The sequence below is a fragment of the Canis lupus genome, chromosome 14 (genome assembly GCF_003254725.2).
Source record: "Canis lupus dingo isolate Sandy chromosome 14, ASM325472v2, whole genome shotgun sequence".
Taxonomy (NCBI): Eukaryota; Metazoa; Chordata; class Mammalia; order Carnivora; family Canidae; genus Canis; species Canis lupus.
In genome coordinates, this window is record NC_064256.1 from 42,253,812 (window position 1) to 42,271,372 (window position 17,561).

Consider the following 17,561-nt stretch of genomic DNA (forward strand, 5'->3'; position numbering starts at 1 on the left):
GCAGTTGCTATCTAGCGCAGCGCACAGTATGTCTGCTCTGTGACTCAGAGGTCAAGTCCAGCAAAATCTCAGGTGTGGCCAGGTTTATCCAGGAAGGAGAGCCAGGTACAAAGCACTGGGTGCATTAATGGGGTTTTAAAGATAGGCTTCTTGGTTGCTCACCTGGTTAAACATTAACTGAGAAATAATGCTGATAAAGGTTAAGCCACACTTTGCCTTGGGCAAGGCTTGTCTCTAGAGTAGTATGGCCTGGCTAACCAAGCAGTGAGAGGTTAAACAGATTTGTAATACTGACTCTACTTTCCATCAGAAAAATGTGGTTAGTATAATCTCAGAGCATCCCAGTCCAACGGGACTACCCTAAATGATATTGCCGAATTATTTACCCATCAGTCTTTTCATAGTAATGAGAATTAACACACTTGGAGTGTTTGCTGTGCCCTGAGTGCTGGGTTAGTTTTACACAGGTCATTCCTCATGGGAATTCCAAGAGGAGATAGGACAAGCAGCGCAGGAGCAGCAGAGTCTGAGTTAAACCCAGACCAAATTCTAGCCAGTGGTTCTCAGCTGTGGTCCCAGGACCAGCAGCAACAGCATCCATCTGGGAACTTGTCGGAAATGCAGATTCCCTGGCCCACCCCAGACCTTCTGAATCACAAACCTGAAGATGGGGCCCAGAAATCTGGGTTTTAACCAGATTTAACAGTTTTAACAGTCCTGCAGGTCATCCTGATGCTCACTCAAGCGTGAGAATCATTGTTCTCATTCTGTCTGTTTTTTATGTCCTGCTGCTTTCCCTGTGCTCTAGGATAGAAGAATCAAGATGCTCTGTCCCTAATGATGCTTCCTGTTTGCCTAGCACTGTGCGAGACTCTTCATGGACTTCAAAGTAGATGCCAAGTCACCCCATAGCCTTCTTTTGTTGTCTACACATACTTCCTCCTGGATGTTATTTTCCATCCTTTAAAAATATTTTGCTTTTGCCTTTCTTTGCTATGTCTAGCTTTCCCATACCCAAGAATCTTGCAGAAGCCAAATAACGGATCCTTTTACGAGTGCTTAAGTCAGTACTTAATTGAGCCTAGTTTCCTATACCCACCGCACCCCCTGGTTTGTTACACTTTTTAGTGTTATGTTTACAATGAAAATATTTAAATTCCATTCTAATATGATTTATACTCATGTTTGTTTGTATTCAGTATATACTAGTTTGAACTCCAGCTGTTTTTAGTTGTTTTTCTCTTTTTGTGACTAAAGACAAACTCTTGATTATTCACCCTTGCTTTTAATGGACATTTGCATTAATGAAAATCACCAAATCCATTATCATTATGTCAGGAATACTTTGAATTATATTTCTATATCCCAAGGTGGTAGTCCCTTTACTCAGAGGTCATCTGTGTGCTTCATGAGCATTTCCCAATTCAGGATTGTAGGTGGCTAATTTACTAATAAAAGTCAGTCCGCACTGGTATTCTCCTGGCCTCACCTCCTTGCCTCAACCTACCACTCCCCTTCTCATCTCCAGGTCAACATTGAGCCATTGGTAATCAATCACCTTTGGCTGTGTCCTTTAACAAATCACAGTGTCACTTGACATTAGCTCTAAGTACACTGCATCTCCATCTTGTCGGGCAGAACAGCTAGCTTTACTTCAGCGATGGTATCTCTCTCTTTCTTCCTCCTTATTTACATAGCCAGTGTCATCTCCTCATTCACTGTGGAAGGAAATTGAATAGCCTTGGCACAGTTGGACAAAGGCATATTGGTTGCCATCCAGCACCTGGTGTTCTTCTAGGTAATTACGCATCAATTGTTTGAGGAATTGTTCTCGAATTTCCCCAGCTATTTCTACCAAGTCTGTAACTACACTTTTCTAGTTTGTCTTTTTGCTGTTGTTGTGGTCCTCAGGGTTCCATGATTTCTCAAAGATCATGCTTAATGATATTTCCACAATCTCTTTCAATTCAGGGATGCAGGTCAGGTCCCTTAGTGCTTTGGGCTTCTCAGTCTGTTTAACGGTATTCTTCAACCATGTTCTGCCTTAGTTCAGCTTGATTTTCAAGTTGGCACCAGTATCTCATGGATTAAAAATTAATGATTCTCTCTTCCCACTACGGTAAGGGATGGAAGGGCATGAATACAAAGAAATGATTTGACCCGCCATTAAACAAAAAGGCCTTGGAGGCATTGGCAGGCTCTGAGTGTTGAGCTAACAATAAGATGTCCTGACACGGATTATAAAGAATGGACTCCAATATTTGTTAGTCTAGCAGAGGCATTGGCAAACTATAGCCTGTCAGCTCTTTTGGTAAATCAAGTTTTGATGGAATACAGCAATGCTCATTACTTGACAAACTGTCTATGGCCACTTTCATGCTCCCATGGCAAGTGGAGTGCTTGAAACAGAGACTGTTTCAACGACAATGGTCCTCAAAGGCTAAAGTATTTACCATCTAGACCTTGCCAGAAATAGTCTGGCAGCCCTTAGTTTTGCACTACAAGTAACTATGAAGAGTGAGTTAATATATGTAAAGTTTCTGACAGTGCCTGGCATTTACATATGGGAATTATTGGTCTTTAATTTCTACCATCTCCCAAGCACTATAACAATGTTAGCAAAAGAGAGGGAATTTTAGACCTGTTATTTGGTGAATGAATGGATGAATTTGATCCCAAGCCATTTTCAGAAACATTTTGGCTTTCATGTTTAACACATGTAAATTGATGGACACGGCCAAGGCAGTGACAATAAGCAGGTACTCTTTCACCAGCTTTCTCATGGCCACTTTTTTCTCATCAAGAAATGGTAGCCTGTTAGAAATGGTGGCACACTCCACAAGCAGGAAATTAAAAAGGTATGTAGAATCTGTTGACTCGAGAATGACACCTGAACATGTAAACAAATTTGCTTTCTTTGATTTCAAGAACAAAGCTGGTATTACTCTCCTATGAAAAGTCTGTATGTTATTGAATTCTGACTAATGATTTGCACGCTGAAGCATTTGAGGGGAAGAGTGCTATGTCTGCAACTTACTATGAAATACATCCCCTAAAAAAAGTTGAATTAATGGATGGATAGAGGAATGGATAAATAGGTATATCATAAAGCAATTATAGTGAATATTATAGAATCTAAGTGATGTATATGAGTGCTTGCTGTAAGTCTTTCACTTTTTGTGTATGTATGAACATTTTCATAGTAAAAAGTCAAGAAGAAAAAACAAGGGTTGTTTGTGCAAGAGGAGTAATGGCAGGATGCTCTTGCCAGGGAACAAAGACAATCTCTTGGGTGTACAGCCCTGAACAGCAGGAGAGTGTCTCATGTCAGGGCTGCTGGAAGCATCATAAAGCTAGCTCAAGAATTTTTAACATGGACTATTCATCAGAAAAAGAATTCAAAAGCAAGGACACTTATTAATAAGGCACTTTCACTCTTATTTATTACCGTATTGGGAATTATTTTAGGGGGAGTGCCTCTTTCAGAAATGCTAAATTAGGTAATTTTTAAAAATAATGGAGAACAAGCTTCCATATTTTATGGCATCGTCACCATATAGAGGAATGAGTACTGGACCAGAAATCAGGGACTGTGTTTCCTAAATCTGCTGTTAGCCCTGGGTAGGACTGTGTGCAAGCTAATTTACCACTCTGAACTGCAGCTTTCTTGTCTATTAGAAGGAGGCAAAGATACATATTCCACATTCCTGTAGGGAGAACAAATGTTAAAAGCATTCTGAAGGCCACAATTATTTCACCAGACAATGAGTTCTCAATTGGGGTGATATTCATGCTAAGGGCCAGGGGGGCACATCAGTTCTTAAGGGGGCACACTCTTCTAATGTGTAAAGCAGAGATACACATATAGAACATAAAGATAGATATATATTCTATCTGTAGTATTACAATTCCATTTGGGGGAGATGATTAGGAAGAAAAAAAAATGTGTGAAATGGCTCCAAAGAAAGATTATAATGCAAAAAATATTGAGGACATTTCATTAGAAAGTCTTTCATTTCTATCACCCCCCAGGTTGTTTCCACCTTTCTCTTTCTTGAGGTAGATTAATTTTATTCATCAGTTGGAACACATACATTTGAATACTTACACTGAATACTTACATTTAAATATTCCTATTCTAGAAGGAGGAGGGAGGAAAAAAACTGAGGAAAAGAAAGAGAATGGTGGGCTTTCTTTGCCTTTTCCAAAGTACATACAGGACCACTTAACCCAAACACTATTAAGCTCTGAAGGAAGGAATTTACTAACAAGAATGAGGAAGTAAATGAATATACTCACCCAATCTTTTTCCCCCTAGAAATTTAATAGAAGCATTAAGTTTTCCTTGATTTGATTCAATTCTGTTGGGTACTTCAAGCTTTTTGAACCTAAGAGGTATTTGGAGAATTTAAAAAGAGTTCCAAGGAGAATAATGAAGATGAATTAAGGATTGGAAATAAGATCTATTTAGAAAAAGTTAAAAGAACAAGAATTATTTAGTGGGAGGAAGAACAAGCAATTAAGTAGCACAGAGATGGCTTTTAATAGTAGAAACTTTATCCTATAGAGAATAGTCTCATCTGCACCAAAGATCAAAGGAAGGGGGAAAATGTATTTTGAAGCAAGAAGAATATGAGATTAGATGTTAACCTAAAATTTCTATTTATGATTAAGTCTTGCATCTTTATTCTCCTTTATGAGATTTTTAAAAATATGGTGTCGATCTGTAGAAAAAACCAGGAGGATGGACAGATGGACCCATCATGTTTGATTCTCCTGCCCTGGTGGGAGGCCCATCAGCCAGTCTGGCCAGTATCACTGACCTCCATGGGATTTGGCTTGATGGGAGTAAAGAGCCATTTTATGTGGAGCTGTGGCTTCAGGATGCCAGAGGATGAATACAAAGCTCTAGCCAACAGTGCCAGGGCAGAGTGCAGTACACCTAATTGGGTTGTCCACACAAGGAGAGCTCAAGGTAGATGGTGGGGGCCAACACAGGAAGCCAAGAAATGAGTACCAGGAAAGATGTAGCAAGGAAAACTGGGTCAAAATGAGCTGCTAGAAAGATGCTCTGGGCCAGCCAGAGGGATGAGTATGACCCATGGCGAGGCTTTTGAGTATTCTTGGAAGCCTACAGTGGGAGTAGGATCAAAATCCACATAGAATGGGTCAAAATCCACATAGACTGGGTCAAAATCAATATAAAAGTGTTAAGGGGGTGCCTGGATGGCTCAGTTAAGCGTTTGCCTTCGGCTCAGGTCATGATCCCAGGGTCCTGGGATCAAGCCCTATGTCTGGCTCCCTGCTCAGTGAGGAGTCTACTTCTCTCTCTCCTCTCCAGCTCGGCTCATGTTCTCTGTTGCTATCTGTCTCTCTCTCAAATAAATTGATAAAACCTTTAAAAAATAGACTTTATATGTATATACATTTATAGACTTTATATGTACATACATATAAACCCTTTCCCTCAAATGCCTCAGCATGCAAATATATATAATATCTTAGGAAGAGATTCCAAGCTTCCAGGAAGGTATTCATTCCCTCTGTGTTTTGGAACTGCTGCCCAAATTTGTGCTTCCCAGTACTGATATGTGTGTCAGAATCTCCTGTGGAGCTTGATAAACTTTTTAGCCACTCTGCCTCCAGCCTTGGAGATTGGGATTTAATGGGAATATCATTTAGGATTCTGTTGTGAGCAATAGAAATCAATTCTGGCTAAATTCAGAGAGTGAAAAAAAAGATGGAGGATGGAGGGTAGTTGGAAGGATATGAATAAATTACCTTTATAGAAAGAAAAGCTGAACAAAGAGCTTTGGGAAGGATATGTGAAGCAGGACATCTCCAGGGATCCAGGAAGCAGGAATGATGCACTTCTAGACAATAGTGTGATGGCTAGGGGCCCGAGCTCCAGAATGATAAGGCTTACTTTTCTACTCCGCTTCTCTGTGCCTCAATTCATCCTTTGGAAATGGGTGTAATAGATCTTACCTACTGGATACTCATGAGGATTGAATGGAATAATACATGTAAAGAGAGTGCTTATGACAATGCTTGGCACATTAAAAGTTCTTAATAACTATTAGCAATTATTACTGTTGTTGTATTGTTGCCATGCATGCAGATCAACTTCAACAGAGCTGTCTTTCAGACAATCAGTTACTTCCACTGAAGCAGAGCTCTGTGCAACAAACTCTGTTGGGTACCAGGACGAGAGAAAGACAGGAGCTTTTTTCTCAGGGAGCTCATTTCTAGAGGTCACAAAGGCCAACAATCCTAATCCCACTAAGATTATGGCCTTAACTCAGGCCTTTAGTTCAGAGGGAGGATAAGAAATAATACCTAAACTGGTTCAAGGCAGCCAGGAAAGATTTTCCCAAGATGGCAGCATTTTACCTCATATTTATTTTTTTACATTTATTTATTTATTTGTTTGTTTGTTTTAAATGTTTTATTTATTTATTCATGAAAGACACAGAAAGAGCAAGGCAGAGACATAGGCAGAGGGAGAAACAGGCTCCAGGCAGGGGAGCCTGATGTGGGATTCAATCCCAAGACCGCGGACCACGCCCTGAGCCAGGGGCAGGTGCTCAACTGCTGAGCCACCCAGGCATCCCTCATTTATTTATTTTTACTGAATTATAGTTAACATACTCTTACATTAGTTTCAGACACATAACATAGTGGATTCAACCCGTTTTTCATTATGCTATGCTCACCACAAGTGTAACTACCATCTCTCACCATATAGTATTAACTATATTTCCCCTGTGCTGTACCTTTCATCCCCGTGACTTATTTATTTAACAACTAGAAGCCTCACCCATTTTGTCCATTCCCCCACTCCCCTCCTTTCTGGCACCATCAGTTTGTCCTCTGTATTTATGGATCAGTTTCTACTTTTTGTTTGTTTATTCATTTGTTTTGTTTTTTAGATTCCACATGTAAGTGAAATCATATAGTATTTGTCTTTCTCTACCTGACTTATTTCACCTACCAAAATACCTCTAGGTTTGTCCATATTGTCACAAATGGCAAGATCCCATTCTTTTTTTGTGATTGAGTAATATTCCATTGTGTATATATAATATATACATAACATATGTAACAAATGAAATAACAAGCATTGGCAAGGATGTGTAGGAAAAAAAACCCTCATCCACTATTGGTGGGAATGCAAGCTGGTGCAGCCACTGTAAAAAACAGAGTAGAGGTTCCTCAAAAAATTAAAATTAGAATTACCATATCATGCAGAAATTCCATTACTGGGTATTTACCCAAAGAATACAAGAATACTGATTTGAAAGATACATGCACCCCTATGTTTATTGCAGCATTATTTATAATAGCCAAGATGGAAGCAGCCCAAGTGCCCATCAATAGATGATAGATAAAGAAGACGTGGTATACATGCACAATGGAATATTACTCAGCCATAAAAAGAATGAAATTTTGCCATTTGCAACAACCTGGATGGATCTAGAGGGTATAATGCTAAGTGAAATAAGTCAGTCAGATAAAGACAGATACCATGATCTCACTCATATGTGGAATTTAAGAAACAAAACAAACAAAAAACAGACTTTTAAATATAGAGAACTGGTGGCTGTCAGAGGGGAGGTGGGTGAGGACACGGGTGAAATGGGTGAAGAGGATCAAGAGCACACTTATTGTGATGAGCACTGAGTAATGTGCAGATTTGTTGAATCATTATATTGTACACCTGAAATTAATATAGTACTGCATGTTAATTATACTTGAAAAATAAATAAATAAATAAATAAATAAATAAATAAATAAATAAACAAACAGACAATTTACCTCTTATTTTTAAGATCAGTGAGATTTTGTCAGGTTCGAGGCATAAATGGGTTGGAGAGCAAGTATTAGAATTCCAGGCAGAGGAAATATCCTGTCCAAAGAATGATCGGAATGTAAGACTAAACAGGATGTGTTTCAGAAACTACAAAGATCTCTGTGGCAGGAATGTAAAGAATTGGGGAACAAGGATGTGGAGGGCAAGAGTGTGTGTGCTGGTAGGGACATATTCTGGATACACAAGCAAGACCATGCTAGGAAAATCCTGCATGCCATTCTTTTATTCACTCCCCAAATATTTATTGAGTACCTACCATGTGCCAGTTCTGTTCCAAACTCTAAGGATAATGGCAATAAACAAAACATAAACGTTTCTATCATTGTGTAGTTTCCATTTGAAGGAAAAAGATTGGCAATAAACATACAAGTAAAATACATAGTATCTCAGATGATGACAAGTGTGACGGGAAAAAATAAGCCAAGAAAAGAGAGATGGGGTATGCCAAGGCGAAGAGGTACCACTTTTAAGTGGGGTGGTCTGGGATTCACTGAGTTGTATAGGTTTGACTACTTGGCAGTGGAAGCCAGTGAAGAATTATGAGCAGAGAACTTGATGAGATCCACATTTTCTGACTTCAGTATGAAAGACCGATTGGAGGGCGTTAAAAGTATAGACAGGAGAACCTGTAAAATGTCTATCTCAATGGTTTGGGTGAATAAATAGCCCAGTGGACATGGAAATAAAGAGATCATTTCAAGAGTAAGGAATTACATGGACAGGATTTAGTAGCAGAGTACAGGTAGGATTGGGAGAGAGGAAGAATCTGGGATGTCAGTTTCTAGCTTGGACACTGGGTAGATGACGCTCTGGTGGCACCATTCAGAGGAATGAAGAGTAATGGAGGTTGGCCATCACATGTGATAGAAGATCTGCTGGTAACAGTCAGCTCATGCAGATCTCCAGAATGGGCAGTTTTAGGAGTTTAACAATTTTGGGGTCAACCCATCTATTTATTATAGCAGCATCAGTGTTTTTCATGAGTACGTCTCCTCTGATGTCTCCTGGACAATTTCCCTTCCTTTTAGTGTAAAAACAAGACTACGGACTCTGGCATCCATAAGATGTTGGTTTGGATCTCATCTCCATGCCACTGTATGACCTTCAAGTAATCTAACCATATGGCGTTTTCTCTCCTCATCTGCTAAAAGGGAACATCAATTGCAGTGTGACTTGCCTCTTGGGAGGACTATAGCACACACACTGAAGGTGCCTGTTAAGTGCTGGATCCTTCTCTGCTCCTTCCAAGCTCTGCCCTTACCTTGGTTCTGTGTCAGTGTCAGTATGTCTGAACCTGGAGAAAATCAGAGTGGGGAATAAAGGACTGATGTGCAAAGTGGGGTATTTGAATGTGTGTATCTGGGTGTAGTTGCCCTGCCATTATTTTTCAAATCCAAATACAACTAATTTGGGCAATTCACCTTCCTCTTTTATGATGAGTATTTTGTATGGTTGCCCATAAAATGAAACCTAGGAAATCGGGACATCACTGAGGTACTGCACAGCCAGCCGTTTCAGACAATGCTTCAGCTCCCCGGTGCAGAGAGGTTCCTCTGTGACTGGGGGGGAGCCATGTGTGGTGGAAGTTTTGTTTCCAACCCAGTGATCAGGGCAGAGTTTCAAAGGAACATGCTGTGAGGGATGAAATCCCATAGCAGTAAGGGATTTGAACATTAGTTCACATGTATGCATAGCATGGATGGTTACTCCCAAGTAATAGCTTAAATTTTTTCTTTAGTGTTTTCTATATTCTGGGTTCTTTACAAGTTTTTCAAGGGGAAAAAGGAGGGTTTCCTTATTAATGTTATTGAGATGTCGGTCTGTTAAGTTTGGTATTTACGTGAGCTATTTCCCTGAGTAGTTGGAAGTGTCTGTCTTTTCTTAAAAGCTACTTTTATAAATTATCAGTGTTCTCATAAATACATATTCCCTCTTACCTTCCTTTTACTCTATGTTGCTTTATGTATTTAAAGCACTTATTGCTTATTTATATTTTAGTCCAAAAAGCTTTTTTGAATAACATTTCTTGGGAACTCTCAAGAGTCTAGAGTTCTTTTTCATCTAAAACAAGGTTTCTCAGGCTCAGCGCCATAGATATTTTGGGTGGAATATTTGTCATAGGAAGGCTGTCTTCTGCATTGCAGGATTTTACCAGCATCCCTGGACTCTATCCACTACATGCTAGTAGCACCCTTCCCTTGTGACAATCAAAACTATCTCCAGACGTTGCCAAATATCCGCTGGAGAACAAAAACATCACCCACCCTGCCAGTTGAGAACCACTGGTCTAAGAAAATTCTTTTACTTCTTATTTGTTCAAATATTATCACTGATTTTTAAATCACAATTCCTGGAAAAATCTGAAGAAAAAAAAAGGAGACAGAAAACAAACCAAATGAATGGGAACTGCTTTGGTCCCGAGCACCCCTAATCTGATATATTGTGTATGTCTATAAATTAGCAGAATTTATTCATGCTAGGTTACTAAATAAACTTGTATCTACTTAACAGAACTTTGAAAAGCCATTGGTGACCTTTTAAGGAGGTTTATTATGGAAAGACTGGCCAGTAGATATTTTTATAATACGTTGCAATCAAGACAGGAAGGAATTTACCTCATCAGTGCCCCATCAGAATTCTAGAAGCCTTAAAGTAATGCCATAAGGAAAAAGAAGGCCTTTGGTTCTAGATGAAAAGAAATAGGAGATTTTAAAGTTTGCTCAGTTTTCATTCTATCTATGCACTTTGACTACAAGAATATAATTTCAGTACTTGAATTTTCTTTCTGTCCTTTTCAATAGAGAACTTTGATTTTTAATTAGAAAGGAATTATCCATATTTATTTTCTTCTGGATAGCATTGCCCAATATCACCAATATAAATCCCGCCATCAAAGCCTTTTCTTCTGACCTTGATCTGTATCTCAGACAATTCAGCAGTCTAACTGCCCTGTGTAGGAGGTTGCTAAATTAGGTTTTAAAATTATTTCTATTAAGTAAGAACTTAACATATACCAGCTGCTAAGGGATTATAAAAGCTTTGTTTTTTCAATAATTGGAAACCTTGTTTACAGAGGACTCACAATATTCTTTAAATGTCTTTGTGTTGAATATAAAAGAACTTGTGTTTATCTAGGCAATGATAATCTGACTATAAAGCAAACTCATTTAAGGATTATACTTCCTGTCTCTCACTATGCAGCTGTCACCCTACTGTTTTCTCAAGCTTTGCAAAATGCTGAGAATTATTCCTTAAAATTAGAAGAATAAATTGGAAAATAAACCAGGTAGCTGAGAACACAGAAAATTTTAAATTACAAGGAAGTAGTCGAGAGACCCACCATATCACTACCTGTAAGCAAATTTATGACAAATTCCTCCATTTGTTATCTCATTGACAGAAATCAGCTCATTCCAAAGAGATTTTAGAGGGTTCAATCCTGGCAAAGAAAAGTTGAGAGCAATTCAGATAATCTAAGATTTAACCAAAGTGGAGACTTGTGTGCTTGCAAACAAAGGCACCAGCATTGGCTGGTATCTGCTAGGAAGAAGCTGGGAATCACAGTGGTTCAAGGTGTCTGTGTTGGATCTGAAGCTCCTTACTAGCCCCATGACCTCGGGCAAGTTACTTAGCGGCCGTCTGCAAAATAATAGCATTCACTTACCTCATAGGCTTGTTTGGGGACTTAAATGAGATAAACATGTGAAACTCTAAAGACAGTTCCTGGCAGAGAGTAGGCACTGGATAAATGTTAACCTATTACGGCAATGTTCCCAGCCCCACAGTTTTTTACATGCATTATCTCATCTGAGCTTTATTAAAATAGTACATTTTTATAACTCCAGTTTTATTGAAAATTGAGGAAAATGAGATGCAAAGAAGTTTAATAACCTACTCAGGGTCACACAGCAATTGAATTGACATCAGGCCTCTGCCTTCTTAATCTTTGCCTCATTCTGCAAACATGTAATGAGCACAGGCATCCTTTGCTCTCCAAACACTCACTATCAGAATATATGCTATACCAACTAAACAAAAGATTTTCATCAAAATCATTCTCCCAGCTACAACCCTGCTGTAACAAGTTCTCACCTGCTACGATAAGTTCTCACGTTCATCGCAGCTTCTCAAACCGTAATGTGTACATGACTTCCCTTCGAAATGCAAATGCACTATTTCTAACAAGCTCCAAGGTGTGGCCAGTGCTGCAGGTCCCAGGATCACACTTTGAATAGCAGGGAGCTAGGAGATGGAAGGGGGCTTCTTGCATATCTTACCGTTTTCCTGATCGACCCGGTTTTGTGTTTAAGCACACTGCACATGATATCCATTAGTCCCTTGGTATTTGGTTAGGGCAGATACCAGGGGGCATTACCAATGCAGGTCTAATCCAGATGGTGTTTTTTTATGGTACCTGCTTAGTATAGAAAAATGAGGTTCCTATCCTCTTCAGCAGTGGACTGCACAAAACTCTATCTGCTAATTATTCGATTAAGTGTTAAACGGTTATGTAATTGGGCTTTAAATGTTTTATACTAGGAGCAACCTTTATCAGATTATTATATAGTTATTTAAAGGCATGTTAGTAATATTTGAGAAATCTATTTTTTGAATACATTATTTTTTTCTATTTAAAATAAGGGAATATAGGCTCTTGCTGTTTGACACTTTGGTGCCTGACACATTTTTAGGAGTAGGTTAGATTCAGAGAATGCAGGCTTACACTCATTCTGTGCCAGACCAGAGGCAAAATCCTGGGAATGTAATGCTGATGACCAAAATTACTGCTTCAAAAAACTCATAAAGTAGTTACAGAAGAAATGGGCAGGTATATATTTAAAATATAAAAAGAGTTATGAGAGCACAGAGAAGAATGGGCCTAATATAACATTATATGTTAATTATACTTTAATTAAAAAATTAAAAATAAAGAATTTTTTAAAAAAAAGAATGGCCTAACTTTTCTTCCTGTGCAGGGAGGCCCTTTCTGGATACCACTAATAGCTTAGCCCTTTATCTGATATGCCATTTTAGCTAATAATCATTGGATTGCTCTTTGTCCCAACCACTGCTACAAGTATGCTGCACGTATTTACTCATTTAATTATTACAACAATTCAGTGAGGCAGATGTACTTTTATTATCATGTCCACTTCAAAGATGGGGAAACAGAGAAACAGAGAGATTAGTAATTTGCTTACGGATTTAGCATCAAAGCCAGACAGTCTGAGTCTATAGCCTGCCCTCTCAACCATCATGTGATCTGCCCCTATTTTATTAAAAGAAAATTCAAGACTTTAAGAACACGTGACAAACATGGACTTATTGGAGAGAGCAAATTATAAAACTGCAAGTAACTCTGTTTCATTGGAGCATAGGATGAATGTGGCGTGAGGAGACCATTTGGTGGGAAGCCATAACATTTGCATTGGGTGTAGATAAGTAAGAACATGGTGTGTGGAGGGTATAAACAGGACTAGACAGGATTAAAGCCACCAACAGTAGTCACAGTACTGGCAATTATTATATTTGAGGTGTGACTATAAAGTCATAAAATAGATTTTGTGTTAACACATGTATTATGTGAGTGTGGTCCCTTTCCAACCCATCATCTTGGGAAGCCGTGTTTTATTTTCTGCTGAGTTCCCATTGCTCAGAGCATGTTGGGAATGTCTCTTCTAAAATATCTTCAGAACAAGACACAGTGCAGATTTTACTATCTTAGGGTCATGCCTCGTTTTTGTCTCAAATCTATTTCCTAGTTGGATCACTTCCCTTTTTTACTGAGTTTGGCTTTGAATAACTTCTACTTGTCTGCTGAAATAATATCCACTCCCAATTCAAGAAACAAACATATAGTTTCCATATAGTGGTGACTCTGACTTTAGTGTACACTTAAACATTATCTATGGGCTTAATCAAATAATATATTGTGGCGCCCCCTTCAGGATTCTAGTTCAGTTGGTCTGAAGTAGGGGCCATAGTAGATTCCTAATCTATAATAAGCATTCTGAAGTTTCTGTTTTCAATGACCAGACCACACTTTGAGAAAGCCAGCTGTAAGGATATTCAAAAGAAAGTGTGATAGGTCTTTAAAAAGTTCCAAAAGAGAAATTCCAAAATATTATGATCAACACTGACATTGATGGCAAGTATTGCCCACCTTGGAAAACTATTCTCCCATAGATGATGCTTACCTAGGATAAACTCTTCAATTATGTTTTAAAAAATAATCTGCATGGGTACACCACATATAACGAATTCACCTGTGCTTCTGGAAGAGCCATTTCATGTGTTTGTTTGTTCACTGATGGTCTGCTCTGTGTTCTTCCTTAGAGAGAAACGTTCCTTTCTGAACCAGGTGGATCACCTAAGGATCCAGTATTTTAGGGTTAAGCACTATATCTACAAATTATTCAATTTTTTTTTTGTTTTCTTAAAATGGTGGGCTTCTTTCACTTCTTGGAGTTGGAGCACTAAATCCCAAGAGCAGGCATTGCAGATCCAGTTTCTGTTAGTTATATCCACGGTGACCAGATTCACCAAGGTTATGGGCTGTTCAACTCCAGCTGTTACCCTGAGATAAGCAGTAACAGGAATGCTCCAGAACCAACCTTCTTTCATGTTGGGATATGTCACATTTTTGTCCCTTGCTGAATCCATGTGACTACCTAAATTAGCCCTATATTTTTTTTATCAAGTTCTTGATTTTAACAAATATAATCTTCAATGAGAATGTGAAGAGTTTCTGAGCTGCCTTACTTTTTATTTATCTACTGTCTTCTGTCTTGATCACTGAGGAGAATCTCGTACAATTGTCAACTGAAATTTCATGCCACATCTTCCTTAATCAATCCGCATTTCACAGGTTGGTCCAGCTTCTACCCATGGCTTCTACCCAGGGCCTCACCTGGGGACTGAGTCAGGCTTCCTCTGGGCATTACTTGGTCAAAGTGTTGAGGTTGCTAGACTGTCTAGTCAGGTCCTTTGTTCCCACAAGCCCTGACACTCAGCTGACTGAGTTTTGTCTGGATATGAGGATTCAATATTATCCACTGAAAATATGTGGATGTTCTATGATTTTTCTAAGGCCATTTAACTTAATTGAAACTCTTGACAAGTTAAAAGCTTAGTGAAGTATGGAGAGAAAGGCTATGTTTAGACCTCTGTGAGCAAAAAGTTTAGGAAAAGAATAGGTTTTTGTTTGTTGTTGTTTTTTTAAATCCCAGCCACTATCTCTCTACCTTTAACAAGGACAGCTATATTATCTTTAAGAAAGGCAGAGACAACTAAGGGATCCAAGATGGAATCAGATTGCTATCAAAACAGCCCCAATCAAGGGAAGCAGTGACCCGATGAATGACCACATCCTCTCTCTTCATTGACTCTGACTTCCACCTTTCCTCTCTTCCTAGGTAGAGTTGCCAGATTTAGGAAAAAATAAAAACTGGATGCCTAATTCAATTTTAATTTCAGACAAAAAGTAATATTTCAGTATACATTCATGCAATATTTGGGACCTATTCCATGGCTCTATTTCATGGGTAGTCCATTCCACAAAATTCAGTGCTTTTGTATGTTCTTGTGGTTTTCATAAGCAGATTTGTCCCTCAATTAGATCAAACTGTCCTCTAGGCATGAGTATTTGGTATCCTTCAAGGCACCATAAATAGTGACTTTTCTATTTGGGGCCTATGTTAGATTTCCCAAGTTAGTTTCCTCCTGCTGCAAGTGCAGAACACCCCTGAGCTCCTCTTACCTTTCTTCCCCTACATCTGTGAAGTTATTTCATGAACTGTGACAGGGCTGAGCCCAGAGCCCTGAACACAGTAAGAGTGCCGTATATTTTTATGATTGATTAATGAACTCAAAGCAATTTGTTTTCTTCTTAGGTGTCAAATTCAACATTCATGAATTACTTCCCTGCATGCCAGGAGTTAGTAGTAGGCTCAATCTTCTATGCTGTTCATCTGGGAAGTTGGGTGAAATTACTCTTTCCTTTTGGGGAGATAAGAGGAAACAAGTGGGGAATGCACTAGGGAGCTACACCCAGATTTGCAAACATGTCATGGTTCAGCCAAAAAGATGGAAATAGAGTTGTCCTTACATATAGGGAATCATTTCAAAGGAGTGTAATATTGACTCTCAAAGATTGGAGAGCTATCTTACCCATTGCATATTATTTACTTCCACTGACTTCTCTAGTTTAAATTTCTTCTATGGCATGTTGGTGTTGCAGACACATATCATAAAAGTAAGAAAGAACTTTGAAAGCTAACAGAATGATATAAATGGCAAAATATTCAACTCATTAAAAAGCCTACCAGCATGTAGAGTAATGATACACATCAGATAACAAGGTGTCTTTTACACACTTTGTGCTTCTATTAATGAAATTATTTAGATCTTCCTTTGTAAATGACACTGAGCAGATTTCAAACCTTGAAGATTAAGAGCTATGAATACCCCTTCTTGGTTCAGTGCTTTTCAAGTGTAAAATGCACAGAAGAATGAACATATATTCAGACGTGTCTAGATGATGAGTTTTATGCCAGCGACGCTTGTCCAAGGCTAACTTGTGAATATGGTCCTTGACTCTCCCTTTTTGAACCTATTCCTTTGCTCCGTGGCTCCTGACTGTGCTCTCAGATCCCCTGCATCCTTTGGAGGGTAGAGGGAAGCCAGGAAACTAACTGCCCAGTACCTTGAAATCCCACCACTGTGCCTATGAGCCCTGCTGAGAAAACTGCCCATTTGATTGTGGACAGAAATGACTACAAATGAAATGGCTGCCAGACTCCCATTCTGCTCTAGTAAATAAACATAAACTTGCTGTCATAACCCTCAATGAGAATCCTTAATTTAATATGGCTCTACTGTATTTTCAGTGTCCCTAGAGTCAAGTTAGAAGAATAAAAGCTGAGCATGAGAATTCATGTTAATTCCCTACCAACTCTAACACCATGAACACAAAAAAAGTGTTTCTATCAAATTAGATTATCATATATATGTGATAAAAATCCAATGTAATAATCTCCAAGCTCAAACTGTGATTGAAAAATATTTTCTGGGATGCTTATGATTTTTAGTCAAGTCATAAATCTTGTCCCCTGTATCTTGTACTTCTGATGTCAAGTGAATTTTGGACCATTAGCCATTTGTTTAAAAATAAGAGTATCTATTTTATCTGGAAACAGACCAAATGAAACTTTAAATCCAGATACACTTCTTATTTTTATTGTAAATACATAATGAAACAGTTGGATGAACATTGAAATAAATGCTTACATTTTACTCATTTTTTAGGATGTTGTCTTTAATGTCTTTATAAATTTCTTAATATTTTCCCTTATTTCCTTTGAAAATCCTTTTATTGATTGATTGGGTTTAGGTGGGGAATGATCCTGATGATTAGAGAAATATGATGACTCCACATCATTCTATCCAAGATAGAGGAATGCATTGGCTAACTCTGTGATTTCATGGATGGATCTGTGACTTGGGGAATAAAAACCATAATAAAATTACTACCAGGATTAGCTATGTTCATTTGAATAGCATTTTTATCTATCCGATTTGAATTCAAATGCATTATTAATATTTTTCTTTCTCTTAATATAGGTGGAGAACAGACCAAAATATTATGGAAGAGAGTATGTATCATGCTGTTCTTTGTTTAATAATGTAA

The 17,561-nt window shown here is 38.4% G+C and overlaps 1 protein-coding gene across 2 annotated transcripts in view; it reads left to right on the top strand.

Annotated features, from left to right (window-relative positions):
- CHN2 (chimerin 2) overlaps positions 1–17,561 on the top strand; it is a 295,899-nt gene that overhangs the window by 167,344 nt on the left and 110,994 nt on the right. For both annotated transcript variants that reach the window (XM_025464493.3, XM_025464494.3), the window contains exon 4: positions 17,495–17,526. In XM_025464493.3, the coding sequence (XP_025320278.1) occupies positions 17,495–17,526 (32 nt within the window). The remainder of the gene's footprint in view (positions 1–17,494; positions 17,527–17,561) is intronic.